Source organism: Spermophilus citellus (genome assembly GCF_964194105.1).
Source record: "Spermophilus citellus genome assembly, chromosome: 18".
Taxonomy (NCBI): Eukaryota; Metazoa; Chordata; class Mammalia; order Rodentia; family Sciuridae; genus Spermophilus; species Spermophilus citellus.
In genome coordinates this window covers 63,369,892-63,386,148 of record NC_138200.1, presented here as the reverse complement: position 1 = coordinate 63,386,148, position 16,257 = coordinate 63,369,892, and the positions used below count along the sequence as shown (strand labels likewise).

The window sequence follows — 16,257 nt, the reverse complement described above, 5'->3', positions numbered from 1 at the left end:
CAGAGCAACAAGAAGCAGCCACTGCTCTCTTCCCAAGGAGCCCTGGCCCCACAGCTCTGCCCCTGTGTTCTGCATCTTTACTGATCTGGGGAGAGTGGGATGAGGGATATGTTCCTGGGGAGAGCAGTCTCCTGGCCTGTTCCCCCCCGCCCCCATAACCCTCTTTGCTGGGTGCCTGACATGCGCCATGGGATGTGCCTTGTGTTCTATTGGCAGAGTCTCATTTCAGCCCTCCATGGCCCTATAGGGCAGCATTAGAAATCTTACTTTTTAGCCTCACAGTCATGACACAACTTGATCGCACTGAGTGCATCTCCCTCGCCACTACACAAAAGCTCTTCCCACCTTTCAGAGTGGCTGGTTGGGGCAGATGAGTGGATAAGGGAGCAAGAGCAAGGGGCTACTGTTTCTGTAATGCAATTGCTTCCTTAAAAGGGGCCTGAAAACTGGCCAGTGAGCAAGAGACTTGGGCAATGGGAACGGAGAAGGAAACGGCACATCTTACACAAGAGTCCTGGTTACTCAGTGCTGAGTAACAAATCTCCCCCAAACGTGCTGGCTTAAAACACCACGGTGTTTATTTTCTCACACTTCTGTGGGTTGGCTGGCATGTCTGGGCAGCTCTTCTGCTTCCAGGGCTTTCGGTCCTCACACAGCTGCTGTGACTGACTGGGAGGTAGGTGGGGGCCTAGGCCTCTCTCTCTTTCCCTGTAGCCTTGGGATCTGTCCTTGCCCCCTCACGGGTCTCTCCAGCAGGATCAAAGGCTCCAAAAGTGGGCATATAAAGAGAGAGGAGCACATCTTGAGTCTCCATCAAGGCCAAACCTAGAACTGGCACAGATTCCCCTCCACGGCTTCCTATCATTTAGTGCCAGTCACTGGGCCAGCCAAGACCCAGTGGGGAGGGTCTGCTCATGGGCAGGAATATGGCGTCTGACCAGGCAGGTCCTCTGGACTACCTCTGGGGACTAGCTGCCCCACAGACCCTTAGCATTTGAGCCTCAGCCTTCCACTTACTTACTTGCTAAATTTCTGAGCCACTCACTCAAATCTCAGACCCTCAGTTTTCTGATCTCTAAAATGAGAATTATAACACCTGTTTCACTGGCAGACTGCAAAGCTTAAACAGTGTGAACTCTGTGATTGTGTCTGTCATGGATGCTTTAAATATTGTAGGAGTTCATGTCATATTCCTTTCCCTTCTTTTTTTGGAAAAGGGAATATATATATATATAATGATTGAATATACTAATTTTAAGTAGTTACAATGCACACAATAGGGCCTGACACTGGAAGGAAACTAAATACCGATGACCTAGTCGTGTATTTTAAGTTTCTTTAGCTGGCTGTTACCCAGGGAGCAATGACCAGCAGCCAATCCTGCTGCTCTGGGGGATGGCACAGGTAGGAAGTGTCCAGGTGTCTCAGGAGGGAGAACTTACCCAGGCTGGGAACTGCGAAGGAAGGTGTCCTGGGGGACAGGGTGCCCTGCTGAGCTCTGGAGAGTGGGAAGAATTTGGATGGGTCAAGAGCACGGAGTGGAGCTTCTACGCAGAAGGACCAGTGTGAACCATAAGCCACTTTAGCAGGGGGACAGCAGGGAGGTGGCTGGCTCTGCAGGGACCTGGGGAGAGGAGGATAATCACAGCGCTGTTCAGGGCGAGTTACCCATGCATCATGCTTTTCTAAGCCTGTTACTTGTACAAACCCACATCCTCCTATGATAATCCTGAGCTCAGGTGTTTTGCCCCATTTTACAGAGGGAAAGCGAGGCACAGAGGAGCTAAGCAAGTTGCCCGGCACCTGGGAGTGGACTTTGCACCCCAACAGCCTGACTCCAGAGTCTGGACTTGCAACCATGTTTGTCTCCACTACTGCTGAGATAGGGTCGAAAGTTTGTAGCAACTTGGCTTTTATACCCCAGGCAATGGAGTACTGAGTCAAGTAATGACACTCTGCAAAGGCACTCAGGAGACACTCAACTGTGCTGTCCAACACAAAAGCCACTAACCACAGTGGCCCTTTCAGCTTAAATATAAATTAATGGCAATAAAATTAAATTTAAAAGCTAGTTCCTGGTTCACAGTAGCCACATTTCAAGGGCTCCAGGGCTTCCATGTTGAACAGTGCAGACATAACAATTCCAGAAAGTTCTATTGGCAGTGCTGAGTAAGGAGAGCTGCTAAGATGGCATTATATGTGACTAAGGGGGTCAGGCAGTTTTGACTGAATGACAAGCCAACCCAGAGGGTACAATGTCAGAGAAGCCTGTGGCTGACAATGGTGAACATGGAAGGAGTCCCTGTGCTATCCATTCATCGGTTTCACAGTATGGAGTGCCCCATGTGGTCAGGGGCAGTTCCTCTTCACAGGTATCACAACCCCCTGAGGAAGGAGTGGGGAATCTTCCAAGGTCAGAGGTGCATGGTGATGAGAGGAAGGTTTCCTGCCAGGACCAAAGCTTGACCCAAGACCTGAAGGGTCACTAGGCATGGGCCAAGTGGAGAAGGTGGGAAGAAAGGCCCCACTAACGGCAGCAGCTGTTGCAGAGTCGGCGGCATCACCCAGCATGGCGGCCACATAGGGCTCTGGGTGAGGGGAGGGTTGGAGGTGCTTTGTGTAAGGCTGTGGAAAGAAGCAGAGAGGTGAGAAGAAGCCAGGAGAAGATGGCAGAGGGGAAAGGGAGAGAGGGGAAAACAGGAGGAACAGAGAGAGAGGAGGTTGACATTCCACAGAGGCTCCTGGCTCTCCTGGGCTCCCTCCCAGGTCACATGCTGGCTCAGGTTGGCTACGTGCCTCAGCAGTCGCCCAGAGATGGCAGCATGGAAGGCCTGGTATGGAGTCACACACAGTATGGAGTGCCCACTGTGGTCAGGGAGGTGTGAGATAGTCAAGGCAAGTGGGCAGCCTCGCCTCCTCCTTTTGGGAGGGAGGAAGAACATGAACCTCGAGGCTAATAAAGGCACAGAGTTCACATAGGGTGCCCCAGCCCTGGGCAGGGCACAGGTCGCATCTTCTCACCCTTACACATTTACCCCATCTCATAGGAGAAGTGGCTGAAGCTGGATGAGGTGGTGCCCTTGGCCAGAGATGGCACACCCTGTGGCAGGAGGTGGAATATTTCTCTCCAGATCCTCCAACCTCAGTAATTCTGGGAAAGAGTCGGGGAGATGGCTCCCCTTTCTTCAGATCACTTATCACACAGGATGGGTGAGCCTATAAAATAGTCATGAGGTTAAGAAGTAACAGCTGAAATCAAAAAGAGAAGCTTTAGAGGCTATAAAAAAAACCCAACAGCCTTATTTTGCAATTCTGTATCTCTTGTTACAAAGTTTTATTGCCTGAAATAAGTTAATATTTCCCTTTTGGAGATAACGTTATCATATCTAAATTACTTTGCAGTTTTCCAATTAAGTTAATGTCTAAATCGTGCCTCTAATTAGCCAGGGTGATAGACAACATTGATCTCAGACAGTTGGGTTCAAGGTGACAGGCAAAGTCCCCACAGAGGTGGCAGTTTGCCCCTGTGAAATGACCAGTCTCCCTCGAGCTCCTGGAGAGAAAACTGCCCAAACCAAAGGTCCTGAGTTATGCTCTCGGCATTTAAGAGGATCCACTAGTTTTACAAAATCCTCCTGAGCAGCAGAGACTAGTATCATGTTGATTATTGGAGACAGAACAACTAGGAATCCTGGCTCCTGACACAGCTCAATGAATTCAAAGTCTAATGAGGGAGACGGAAAGGCAAATAATAATGATAAGACAACAATATGCCACACTTAGGAAGTAGAATCAACCAGATTGAAATGCAGACGGTATGACTGGAAGAAAAAAAGAACGTCTTCTTATACCCGAGGTGGAAAGTTTTCATTTCCCATCCTGTACTTTCAAGTTCAGTCTATGACACTTGACAAAGATTCAGTTTAAAAAATGACTCCCAGGTTAGAGCCTGGACTACAACCCCATCTTAAATAATTGTTAAGATTATTCCTCTCTTCCAGCCCACCAACCCCTGTCCTCACTATTTTTAACCTCTTCAGAACAGCCTCCTCATGGGCCTCCCTACCTCCAGTCCCACCCCTTCCAATCCACCTTCCCCACTACCTCCAGGTAACTTGGTTGAGCTTCAAACCTGATCGTGTCACGTGTCACTCTCCTTTGTAAAATTTAAACAGTTGCAGGCACATAGTAGGTATTCAACAAGTATTTAGTGAATAAATGAAGAAATGCTTGCATGAATGGCCTGCTATATAGTCATTTGGTTTTGGTGTCCTAGGGCTGCCATAGCAAACTACCACAAACAGAGGCTTTAAACAACATAAATTTATTCTTGGTTCTGGAGAGGCCAGAAGACCAAAATCAAGGTGCCAGCAGGATTGTGCTCCTGTGGACTCTGGGGGAAGATCCTCACTGCTTCTCTCGCTCTGCTGATCGCCTGCAGTCCTTGGTGTACCTCGGCTCATAGACACATCACTCTGATCTCTGCCTTTACTTGCCGTGACATCCTTCCCTCAGTATCTCTGTGTCTCTGTGTCCAAATTTCCCTCTTCCTCTAAGGATGCCAATCATGGGATTGGGGCCCATTCAATTCCAGTGTGACCTTCACCTGATGACATCTGTAAATACCCTGTTTCCAAATATGGTCATATCCACAGATCTCAGGGAGCAGGACTTCACCAGATCTGTTTGAAGGACATTCAGTGGAAAGGGGCTCAGCCTCCACCTTGACAATGTGAAAACCCATTCACGACCCAGGAAAGAATGAGTGTCCAGTGCTGAGCAGAAGTGCAGGATGTATAGGGAACCAATCCCACACACATGAGGAGAACTAGGCAATACCTGTCTTCAAGGGAACAGGACCCACAGGATGGGAGAACTCATAATTCTTTTGAATGTGTTGTCTTTTTGATCTAAAGGAGGGCAGAGATTCTCTATATGATCAACAAAGACACCAATTCCTATAGAGGCAGTTTCTGGAGACCTTCCCAAATACATTGCTTGCACTAAAATTCTTGTCTTTGTTGGCTTCTGGGGAACCCAAGTTAAAATGGATTTTTACATCCCCAGACTGGAATGTAAAGATCCTTCTAGTTCTTTTTGCCCCCATCCCCTATTGAAACAAATCTCTGTCTTTCTGCTTTCCTGTCGTTGATGCCACTCGGAAGTCCTGAGGACTGATCAGATCATTAGAAGCATCACATACGGGACCAGCTATGTCCTGCTTACTTTCAGTGTGAGCTTCAAGGACACAAAGGTTAAGGGACACTGAGAACTGACATCACCAAGACGAATTCCCTGCCCAGGAGCCTGCAATTCATCAGAATGTAAAGAATGTGCAGATGGAATTTAGCCCACAGATCTGCATTTGTTATCGAATGTCTGCAAGCTTGTGTTCCTTTAGGAACATAAATTAAGCCTGTGCGATATATTATCACTGCTGTGGCCTTCCACATAGTTTTCTAATGGAAGTCATTAGAAGTTTGGCCTCCAGAGATAAGAGGCCAGTTCTGTCCAGCCTTGCTCCAGCCTGTGAGTCAGTGATGATACTTCATCCTGCCTGGGCGCCTGCCCATCCCCCTTTTGGCTGGCAAGACCATTCCAGAGGGCTTGGAGGGGTGTCCAGGAAAGGAGGGAGGCCTAGGGTCAGTCCAGCCAGCTGGGAGATGGGGCCAAGCAAATGTTCATTGAATCTTACTATGAGCCAACCATGGGACAGAGATAAAGAGAAGTTGTCTCTCCCACAGGAAGCTCTATGAGTAAAATAACCTGAGTGTCCACCAATAGAAGATGGACAAATGAAATGTGGTCCATTCCATGGAGCCATAAAAAGGAATAAAGTGCTCACTAGTGCAGGGATAAAACTTGAAGGCCAGAAGGGAAACGACAGACACAAAACATGACATTGTACGATTCCATTTATATGGCACATCCATAGAAACAGGAAGTCGTTTGGTGGTTGCCAGGGACCAGGGCAGGGAAAGCAAGGACAAATAGAGCCCTGTCAGAGCAAAGTGGCTTCTTATAATCAGACACTAGACTCTGTGTTCTCCAAAGTCTCTGGCCACACGAGAAACTGTCTACCTGACACGTTTTTTGGAAATTCCAGGGTCCCACCACCCTGCATGGCTCCCTTCTCTTCCTCAAATGACTTACTTCTTACATGGACCAATTCATCCAGCTCTGGGTTTTGGTTAATAAAGTGGTTTACCAATCACTCCCTTGGTATGTCTCTAATCCCAACCCAAATGGGCCCATGCTGGTATTTTCTAAAGAGAAAGTTTTCAAAAGAAACTCTGGCACTAGCAGTTGGGAGTGTTTTTTTCCCACCATTAAAGTAACATTAGTAATTTGGTCAAATTTAATTAATTTTGAACAACAGATGTTATTTGGGCAGGCAAACAAAGACCCAAGGTGGGGATGTGTAAATTTTACAAAACCATCCATCCAGTGCTTATTTGGGGAAATTACCGAGTATTCCTAAAAAAATAGGAGGAAGAATGACTCAGGAAGAATCTCAGAACAGGATAGCCAGGGCAGAAGCCAGACAGTCACCATAGGCACCATACTGAGTGATCCCATTTATGTGCGGTGTTCAGAAGGGGCAAATCCACAGGGGCAGGAAGTAAGGAATACTTTTCAGGAGATGGGAGGGAGAATGGGAAACGGGTACCTTTTGGAGTACTGAACGTCCTCAAGTTGACGATGGTAAAGGTTGCTCACCTGGTGAATAGACTAAAGATCACTGGACCAAATACTTTAAATGAGCCAATTGTATGGTAGGTGAATCATATCTCAATAAAGCTATTGTTTTAAAAAGAACAAGGAAACTCACAGAGAAGGCAGATCGTATGCAGCAAGTTCTACAAAACTCACAAAGGAGCTTTTGAGCTGAGCCTTAAAAGATAAGGAGATGGTCAGAGAAAGGCTGGGGGCAAAGAAATCCCTGGCAAAGGGGATAGAAAGATAGGTGCACAGATATAATGAAGGAAGGTCACAGCCATGGATTGTGGTAGACGGGAGGAACTATGATATTGAGCTTGTGGAAAATGACGGAGCCATGAGCTTATTTTTTTAAAACAAGAATATTATTTTTGAACAGGTAATACATTTGCATGTTCGAAAGAGAAAAGTTGGAAAAGGATGGTCAACAAAACAAAAGTTTCCCTCCTTCCTATGTCTCCCAGGTACCTAATTCTTTCCTAGATGATCACTATTGCCGTTATCTGGTATGTTCTTTATGAGATATATCACTCACATTCAAATATTTATGTTTTATACATAATGGGATTAGGCCACATACAGTGTTCCATATTTAGCTTTTTGTTTTAAACTTTTTTAAGCTGTTGATATACCTTTATTTTATGTATATATATGTGGTGCTGAGAATCAAACCCAGTGCCTCACACATGCTAGGCAAGTGTTCTACCACTGAGCCCCAGCCCCAGCCCCCCATATTTTGCTTTTTTTTTAGAGAGAGGGGAGAGAGAATTTTAATATTTATTTTTCAGTTTTTGGCAGACACAACATCGTTGTTTTTTTTGTATGTGGTGCTGAGGATCGAACCCGGGCCGCACGCATGCCAGGCAAGCGTGCTACCGCTTGAGCCACATCCCCAGCCCCATATTTTGCTTTTAACATGAACAAGAATCTTAGAGAATCTTCCAAATTTTTATCACTTTTTTTTAATTGATGCATTAGAGTTGTACACAATGGTGGGATTTGTTGACACATATTCATTCAAGTACACAGTACAATTTGTCTGATATAGTTCCTCAGTATTTACCCCCACTCTCCTCCCTCCCCCTGTTCCTTTCCTTTATTCTATTGGAGATCCTTCCATATTCGTCTAGGAAGGAGGTTTTGTTTTCAAAAGGGTTTATAGGATATGCCACACTTTGTTAACCAGTTTTCTATCAGAAAAACTTCTGGTTTTTGTCCTGTACAAAATTTTGTAGTGACTAACCTTACACATGACATTTCACAAATGTATGAAATGATCTGTGGGTAAAATTCCAGAAGTGGACTTGCTGCCTTATAGAGTTTGTGCTTTTAAAATCTTGATAGATATTGTCACACTGCCAGCTATCATATCAATTTATACTTTTCCTCTGCAGGGAGAGAGAAAGCCACATTTAGAGGGGTGTGTTTGGAAATCTTGTCAGGGCCCAGGCTCTACAGAGACTTTATACAAAGCTAAGAAGTTCGAATTTGACCATGAACCCTGGAAACCCAGTGAAGGCCTTAGGTAGTGGGTAAGGGTGGGCAGGTCTGTTTTGAATAGTTTATTTTTGTGATGAAATCAAATAAATTTTGTAGGCCATTTTTATTCTCCAGCAAGTGAAAGAGAATGAGTGAAGATGTGATGAATCAGAAGGGCCCAGTTGTCCACTAGGACGTCAGCCATGAGGGGAGAGGGCCGTTATCACTCGAGCGCAGCTGCTGCTCTGGACAACAGGATGGCATCTGAGCCCTGGGTAGTTTTTTGCTGTCCCATAACACTTAACTTTCCTGCCAGTTTTCTTGTATCACATATCACCCACATGCTGATGGCTTATCCTGAGACGTCTGGCCCTCAGGTAACAGCATAGCATGAATAACAAGGAGCTTTTATCAAGCGCCAACAGGTGACCAGATGACAAGCACACAGGTGATAGAACTGCTTGATCTCTCTCCAGAAGATCTCTGTGAATCAGCCAGCTTCCGAACAGGCCATGAACAAAGAGCGGGGTGAAGCAAAAATGCAGACACATTCACCTTGAGTCTTTGTTTTTTTAAACAAAAAGAGCTGTTGTTGTTCATGCAAGAAAAGAAGGGATGATGGATGGCAGATGGTTGTAAAGGCCCCAGAGTATGAAAGGCCCCAGAGCAAGCTCAGCCATCGGTTCCAGCAGTGGTTCCATCATGAGTGTGGCACACTTGCTACTCCTGGGGCTGGCTCTGAGGCTGAGGGCCATCATTGCTAATCCAGAAGAGGGCAGCTTTTGCTCTAAGAGCCAAGTGGCCTTCAGAGATGCTTGTTATGAATTTGTGTCACTTGGACACACCTTCCGTGGTGCCCAGAGCTGGTGCGAAGGGCAGGGAGGCCATTTGGTCTTCATTCGTGACGAAAGTACCCAGCGATTTCTTCAGATGCACATCTCCCAGGACAGAGAATGGTGGATCGGACTCACAGGGACCTCGGCGCACAATGGAACCCCAGGAGGTAGGCGCTGGGATAGTTGTTTTATGTGAATCAAATAAAATAATTCACGTACAGGACCCAGCACAGAGTCCAGCCACAAAGCTGACAGTCTAGAAATGTCCATTTCTTTGCATGCACTTCCACCCCCACCAGTGCTGGGGATTGAACCTAAGGCCTCACACATGCTGGCAATCACTCTACCCCTGAGCTGCATCCCCAGCTCTGCATGTACCTAATATTAATGCCAGTTAGAACTTCTTAAGTTTCTTGCTAGAATGGTGCTGGACACTATCCTGAGTGCTTCATGGCCATTATCATGCTGATCCATACGATAAAAATGAGAAAATTGTCATCCTCCTCATTTTACAAATGAGAAAACAGTCTCCAAAAATAATGAGATAGCTATTTTCAAAGTGCATTCAATGCTTTTCCCCAGTTGTTAGGAAATGAAAGCAGGCCAAGTGCTCAGCACAGCTCTGTTCACATTAGATGGTCTCATCTTAATGGTCCTTTTAGAGACTATCTCTGCTCTCATGTGTGGGGCTCCTGCTGCATCCTGGCACAGCTGTGAACTTCTGTTTCAAACATAATTTTCATGCAGCTAAGGGAGCCAGGTCTACTAAGGTCCCCTAAGGGATACTGTATAGCAGTTTCAGAAAATGATGTAGGTCTACTAGGTTGATATGTAGCAACCTGCAAGATGTAATGTTAGTTGTGAAAGAGGAGCTGGAACACTGTGAGCAATATGATACTGTTTACACAATTGGATTTCAGACACTCATAAATACTGATATGTGCTTAAGATTCATTAGGAACAATTTACAAAAAACCTAATAGTGGGAGCAGTTTTGTAGGTTGGGAGAGGGAAGATATTTGCATTTTGCACCACTTTATAGCACTTGAAGCTTTAAAAAATTGTTGCATGGATTTATTTTCTTTTTAAAATGGATAATTATACTCTCCAAGTCTTACTAGTAAATTTTTCTTATATTTTAGAGCTCACGAATATCTTTGAGACTCTTCTCTCTCTCTCTCTCTCTCTCTCTCTCTCTCTCTCTCTCTCTCTCTCTCTCTCTCTCACACACACACACACACACACACACACACACACACCCTACCTCTTCAAGGGCTGCAGCAGGCTTTTCAAGGTGCTGAGGGGTCCTGAAATGATTCAAACTGCTTGCATCTTAACTCAGCCACATGCATCTGACCAGAACCCTGCTAGTGCGTAGAACACCTGTGAACATCCACGGCACCCTCCTGGGCTCTCTCTCTGATCATGGGAAATGATCTAAAATGAAAGGGGAGCATCGTTAATTGAGTTGGACCACCCTCTACGGGCTGTGCACTCTGGTGTCCGGGTTCTTATGTCTGATTGTTGGAAGCTAATGGCAAGGCTATGCCCCTCTTCTAGTATGGGGACGAGAGCCTTTACCCACCTATGTTGGCTAAGCATCTATGGCATCCCAGGACTTGAGCTGGGGCAAGCCCTCCACGTAGAGAAGAGGGGTTCCCGCCAATCCTAGCCGCCATGTTCCCATCCCAGGGCCCGGGACCTGGTTGGACACTTCAAATGTGAGCTACAGCAACTGGCAGCAAGGGCAGGCCACACCTGCCCCTGACACCTGTGGCTACATCGGGAGAGGCCCTTCCTCACAGTGGGCTGCCTCTGATGACTGCACCCAGGCCTTGGCCTTTGTCTGCGAGTTTGGTGAGCTGGCCCTGTCTGGGGCTCCCTCCTCCCGGCCTCTGCCTGCCCGCTCAGCTCTCCTCCCTCTTCTTCAGCTTCCCTTCCTTCTTGGCCTCTGGCTTCTCTTGGTCTCCCCTCTCCTCTCCCCCTGTTCTCCTTCTCTGTCTCTCCCTGTACTTCTGTGGTGTTCCCGTCCCCCTTTCTCCTTGGTGCCGTTGCTCCATCTCCCTGTCCCCCTGTTTAAGAGCTTATTAGTCTTTTTCTGATCCCGCCTCTGTTTATCCAGGGCTTTCTCCTTTTGTCTCCCATGCCCCCCAACCCGGGTGCTCTGCATCTCTGTGTCTTGCTTCCTCTCTGCAGCTCCCTGCTCTCTCCCCTGTCCTGGCACCGCACAGCCCTGTCCAGCTGCTCTCCATCTCACTGTGAACCCCCTAAAGCATCACCTTCCCTTTGCCACAGGGGTTGGTCAGAGCCTGGCCTGTGGTGGCCTCAATGCCACCATGCACTGCGGCTCAGGAGAGGTCATCCAGATCCAGGATGCCTTCTATGGGCGCCAGACCCCCCATTATTGTACCCAAGAAGACCTGCCTCCTTCGGATCTGGAGAAGGATTGCAGCTGGGTCAGCGTCAAGGATGAGGTGGCAGGTAGGGCCCCTGGCTCCTCCCACCTCCTGGGTCTATAGCATGGCCCTCACTATCCTTGGAGCAGGTATGGGTAGAGGCTATGCTGGACCCACTTCCTGGTTCTCTGTGACTCTCCTCGTTGTTTCAGCAATCCTGACTGTGGCCCCAAGGAGGAAAGGCCTCAGCTGGACAGGCTGATGCATGAGATCCCTTCACCAAGGCACACCGGGACAGACAGGGAGGTCCTCTCAAAGGCTCTCCTGCAAGTTTTGGAGACATGGCAGCTACATCCAGGGAACACTCTAGAGGAGAGCCCTGTACCTCACTGGAGGAGATCCTGAGGGCCCCCCAAATCCATCTATATCTACCTGCCCTAGTCACTTGCCCATTCATTTGACCAATAAACATTTATTGAGAACCAATATTGTGCTATGCACTATCCTGGGCTGTGTGGATACAGGGATGAATCAATCTGTTTTCTGAAGAGCTCAAAGTCCAGGGGGAGACATATGTGTTGGTGTTGGTGATTAACTATAGTGTGATAAGTGCTACATCATAAGGGAGCAAAAGACACTACAGATTTGCTCATGCATAGTGCTACTCTGCAGTCCAGTACACATGCAGTTCCTAACTCAGATTGAGGGGTGTCTCTAACCGGGTTGCATCAGAAATCACACTAGGGAGCTAGGGTTGTAGATTAGCGCTAGAACACATGTGTCACATATCTAAGTCTCTGGGTTTGGTCCCTAGTAACACACACACACACACACACACACACACACCCCACACAACTCAAAAAACCAATTCTTACAAATGTTTTGAGCCGGGTGCAGTGTCACATACCTGTAGTCTCAGCAACTTGGGAGGCTAAGGAGGACTCTGGAAGTTTGAGGCCAACCTGTCTTGAACATAGTGAGACCCTGTCTTGAAAAAAGAAAAGGAAGAAAGACAGATAGGAAAGAAGGAAGGAAAAAAAACCCACAATGTTACCCTGTGTCTTTCTACAGAGGGAATTTAATGCAAGGAATTGGTTCCTGAGTCATGGAATTTCTGAGAAGCCAAACAAGGGTTGTCACATTACCCTGATCCCTGGACCTATGGCCTGGGGAGACACCATGCCTGTGAGTGTGTTAACTGACAGAGCACAGGGGCTCTGCAGATGTGACTAAATTGCTAGTCAACTGGTGTTAGGCAAGGGAGATTATCTGGGATTATCCAGTTGGGCATAATCTGAACATGTAAGCCCTTAAAAGCAGAGAGCTTTCTCTAGCTAGAAGCAGAAGAGAGAGTGGGAGGAGAAGTCAGAGAGAGTCCAGCAGTGAGACAGAATTGATGTGCTGCTTCTGGCTTCGGAAGTGCAGGGCCACATGCAAGAGAAACCTCCAGGATCTGGGAGCTGAATTCTGCCAACAAAAATAATGTCAGAATCTGACTCTTCCCAGAGTCTTCAAAAAGGAGAGTGGCCCTGCTGATTTCAGCTCTGTAATACCCAAAGTAGAGCCCAGCCCAGCCCAGGCAAACTTCTCACCCCCAAAACTGTGAGATAATAAATCTATGTTGTTTTAAGCTGCTAAGTTTATAGTAATGTGTTCTAGTAGCGGTTGGAAATGAACAAGCTCTCTTCCACCATGGCCTACGTGGCCAGGCTTACCTGGGAACCAGTGGACTAGGGACTTTGAGAAATGTGGGCCCCTGCAATATGGAGCAGGGTTAGGCAAGCTTGGGTCATGGGGCAAGGGTGAGCAGGTACCTTGGGGCTAAGGGTCCAATAACCAGCCAACTTTCTATTGGCGATGAGGCAGGAGGTGACCAGGAAAAGCACAGGTGGGGGCTTGGGGAATGGGAGGGCGTGTGCAAAGCCCTGCAGGCAGAGGGCTCAGTGGTGCAGGGACTGCAAAGTGTGCAGCCAGTTCCAGCATAGGTGAGAAGGGGACCTGCCCAAGGACCCTGGACTCGATCCCAGTGACACTGGAAAGCACTGGAGGATCTGAGCAGAAGAGGGACATGGAGTTTGTTTTAGAGACACCCTCAGGTGGCTGTGAGTTCAGGTGGGGGCTGGAAGATGGAGAGGCCCAGGTGCTAGAGGCAAGTGGTCCCCGGGCCAATGGGGAGAAAAGTGTGGATTCTAGAGACACATGGGGTTGGCCACTGATGGGAAACCAGGATGACCATGGCTTGGGCCTTCTGGGTCTGGAGGTGGGTGGGTGGGTGGGTATGCAGAGAAGGAGGCCAAGAGAGTGGGGAGCAGCAGCAAGGATGTGGAGAGAAAGAGCTGATGAGTGTCCTAAGGCTGCCAAAATGGAGTCCTGCATACTGCAGGGCTTTGAACAACAGAAATCTATCCTCTCACAGTTCTGGAGGCAGGAAGTCCAAAACGAAGGTGCCAGCAGGGCTGTGCTTCCTCTGAGAGCTGTAGAGGGCACTCCTTGCCACTCTTGGGTTTTGGATACATTGTTCCAGTCTCTGCTTCCATTTCCACATGGTGTTTTCTCCCTGTGTGTCTTGTTGCCCAAATTTCCCTCATCCTGCAAGGACACCAGTATCGGATTAAGAGCTCACCCTAATGACCTCATCTTAACTTAATGACATCTGTGAAGACCCTATTTCCAAATAAGGTCCCATTCACAAGTTCCAAAGGTTAGGACTTCAATATATCTTTCTGGGGAACACAATTTAGCCCATATCAGGGATCAAGACCTCACCTTGGTGTAGGAGGAGCCTGACCCTCTCCAGAGACAGTAGCGCGGGAGATGTAGGCTGGGGAGTGATGGACGCCTGGGTAAAAACCAGGTACAGGAAACAGAGAGCACAGGGGAGGAATTCAGGCCCAAGGGGGCATGTGGCAATCCAGTGGGGTTTTTCCCTTCCCTGGCTAAGCAAACACATAGGTACTTAGAAGTTTAAAGTCTAGAGCAAGCATAGGTTTTTGAGTGGCAAAGGAGAACCTGGATGTACAGGCACTGTCATTCAAAGCCCGAGGATATTCTCGGGCCACAGGGCCTGCCTGACCCTCTCTCTCAGGCTGCTTTGCAGGCTTCTAATACATGGGCAGGAGGGAGAGGTGTCAGATGATCCTGGTGTGGGGTCTCCATGCTCTTCCCTTTTGCAGGCATATGGATCCCCGATAGACACAGGATTCCTAATCTTGCCCCCTCTTGTTGACTCCCAGGCTGTAGGCTTCTACTTTAGACCATCTGTCTAGGTGCTGGTGGGCCAGTGGTTCTCAAAGTGTGGTCTGTAGACCAGCAGTATTGACATCACCTGGGAGCTTGTTAGAAAAGCAGGATCTTAGGTCTCACCCAGACCTACTGAATCCAAATCACTGAGGGTAGGCTTTGGAATTACATGACTTCACAAGCCCTCTGGAGGATCTGAGGCATGCTGAAGTTTAACCAATGCTCCAGACCTGAGCTGCTAATGGTCAGGAATCTTACCTTCCTGTCCCCTTACCTCACCCAGTGCCTGGTCTTTGGCAGATGCCAATGGTTGTTTGTTGGGTGGGTGGGTGGCAGGTAAAGGAATGGATGAATAGTAACCAATCTCTGCTGATGTCTGTCCTTGTGTCTTGCACATCATCCCCGTTGCTGCTGGGACTTGGATGCTTCCCAGGCCAGTGCCAGGGGCTGCAGGCATGCCAGGTAGCAGCAGATGAGACCTACTTTGGAGATCTGTGCCCCACTCAGGGCAGCTACCTATGGGTGCAGTACCAATGCCGGGAAGGTGAGTCCCCCTCTTGCTTGGGTGTAGGAATGGTTCTTTTTTTTAATATTTATTTTTCAGGTTTGGCTGACACAAAACTTTATTTTATTTTTATGTGGTGCTGAGGATCGAATCCAGCACCCCACACATGCCAGGCGAGCATGTTACCCTTGAGTCACATCCCCAGCCACTGGAATGGTTCTTATGTCCATAGCATGTCCAGCTTCCCCCTGGAGGAAGCACAGCAGTTCCTATGTGGGTGCTGAGAGGCTTCCTTACCAAAACAGCTTCCCTGTAGCTTGACCCCCCCAACCCCCAAGCTGGCTTCTTAGGGTAAAACATTTGCAGCTCCTACTGCAGAAGTTAAACAGAAAAAAAAAAGAAGTGTTAACCCCAGGACCCTTCATTAAATTTCAGGTTGCTTGATTTGGAAGGAACCAAAGGATCTCTCACTTTAAAAAGTACAAATCTTGAGGGCTGGGGTTGTGGCTCAGCGGCAGAGCTCTCACCTAGCACGTGCAAGGCTCTGGGTTCGACCCTCAGCACCACATAAAAATAAATAAATAAAGGTATTGTGTCCAACTACAACTAAAAACCAAATAAATATTTTTAAACGTACAAATTGTGAAAGCCACAAAAATCAATTCACAATATCACAATTTATAAAAGCTTTATAGGGGCTGAGGTTGTAGCTCAGTGGTAGAGCACTTGCATCGCATGCATGAGGCCCTGGGTTCAATCCTCAGCACCACATAAAAATAAGTAAATAAAGATATTGTGTCCATCTACAACTAAAGAAATTTAGAAAAAATAAAAGCTTTATAAATTAAGAAGGAAAAAAAATATTCCCTTCAATTTGACAATCCTGTTCCCCATAAGGAAAAACTATTAATTATTTAGAATAGAAACTTTCCTGCTTTTTAAAATGTTTGCATAGACATGGCTATGTATGAATGTACTTGCCTATATTTTTTATAAAAATATATCATGTGAAACATAGTGGTCTACAACTTAGTTATTTTTTAAAAAAATTTTTAGAGGAGAGATCCCTACCAGTGGGAGT

At 47.3% G+C, this 16,257-nt stretch overlaps 1 protein-coding gene across 1 annotated transcript in view; it reads left to right on the top strand.

The window, feature by feature from the left end:
• The first annotated feature begins 8,754 nt into the window (after positions 1 to 8,754).
• The window catches only part of PKD1L3 (polycystin 1 like 3, transient receptor potential channel interacting), an 82,218-nt gene continuing 74,715 nt past the window's right edge, over positions 8,755 to 16,257 (top strand). The window contains exons 1-4 of the mRNA XM_081274732.1: positions 8,755 to 9,202; positions 10,728 to 10,892; positions 11,331 to 11,516; positions 15,105 to 15,215. Of these exons, the coding sequence (XP_081130858.1) occupies positions 8,851 to 9,202; positions 10,728 to 10,892; positions 11,331 to 11,516; positions 15,105 to 15,215 (814 nt within the window). The 5' untranslated portion in view covers positions 8,755 to 8,850. The remainder of the gene's footprint in view (positions 9,203 to 10,727; positions 10,893 to 11,330; positions 11,517 to 15,104; positions 15,216 to 16,257) is intronic.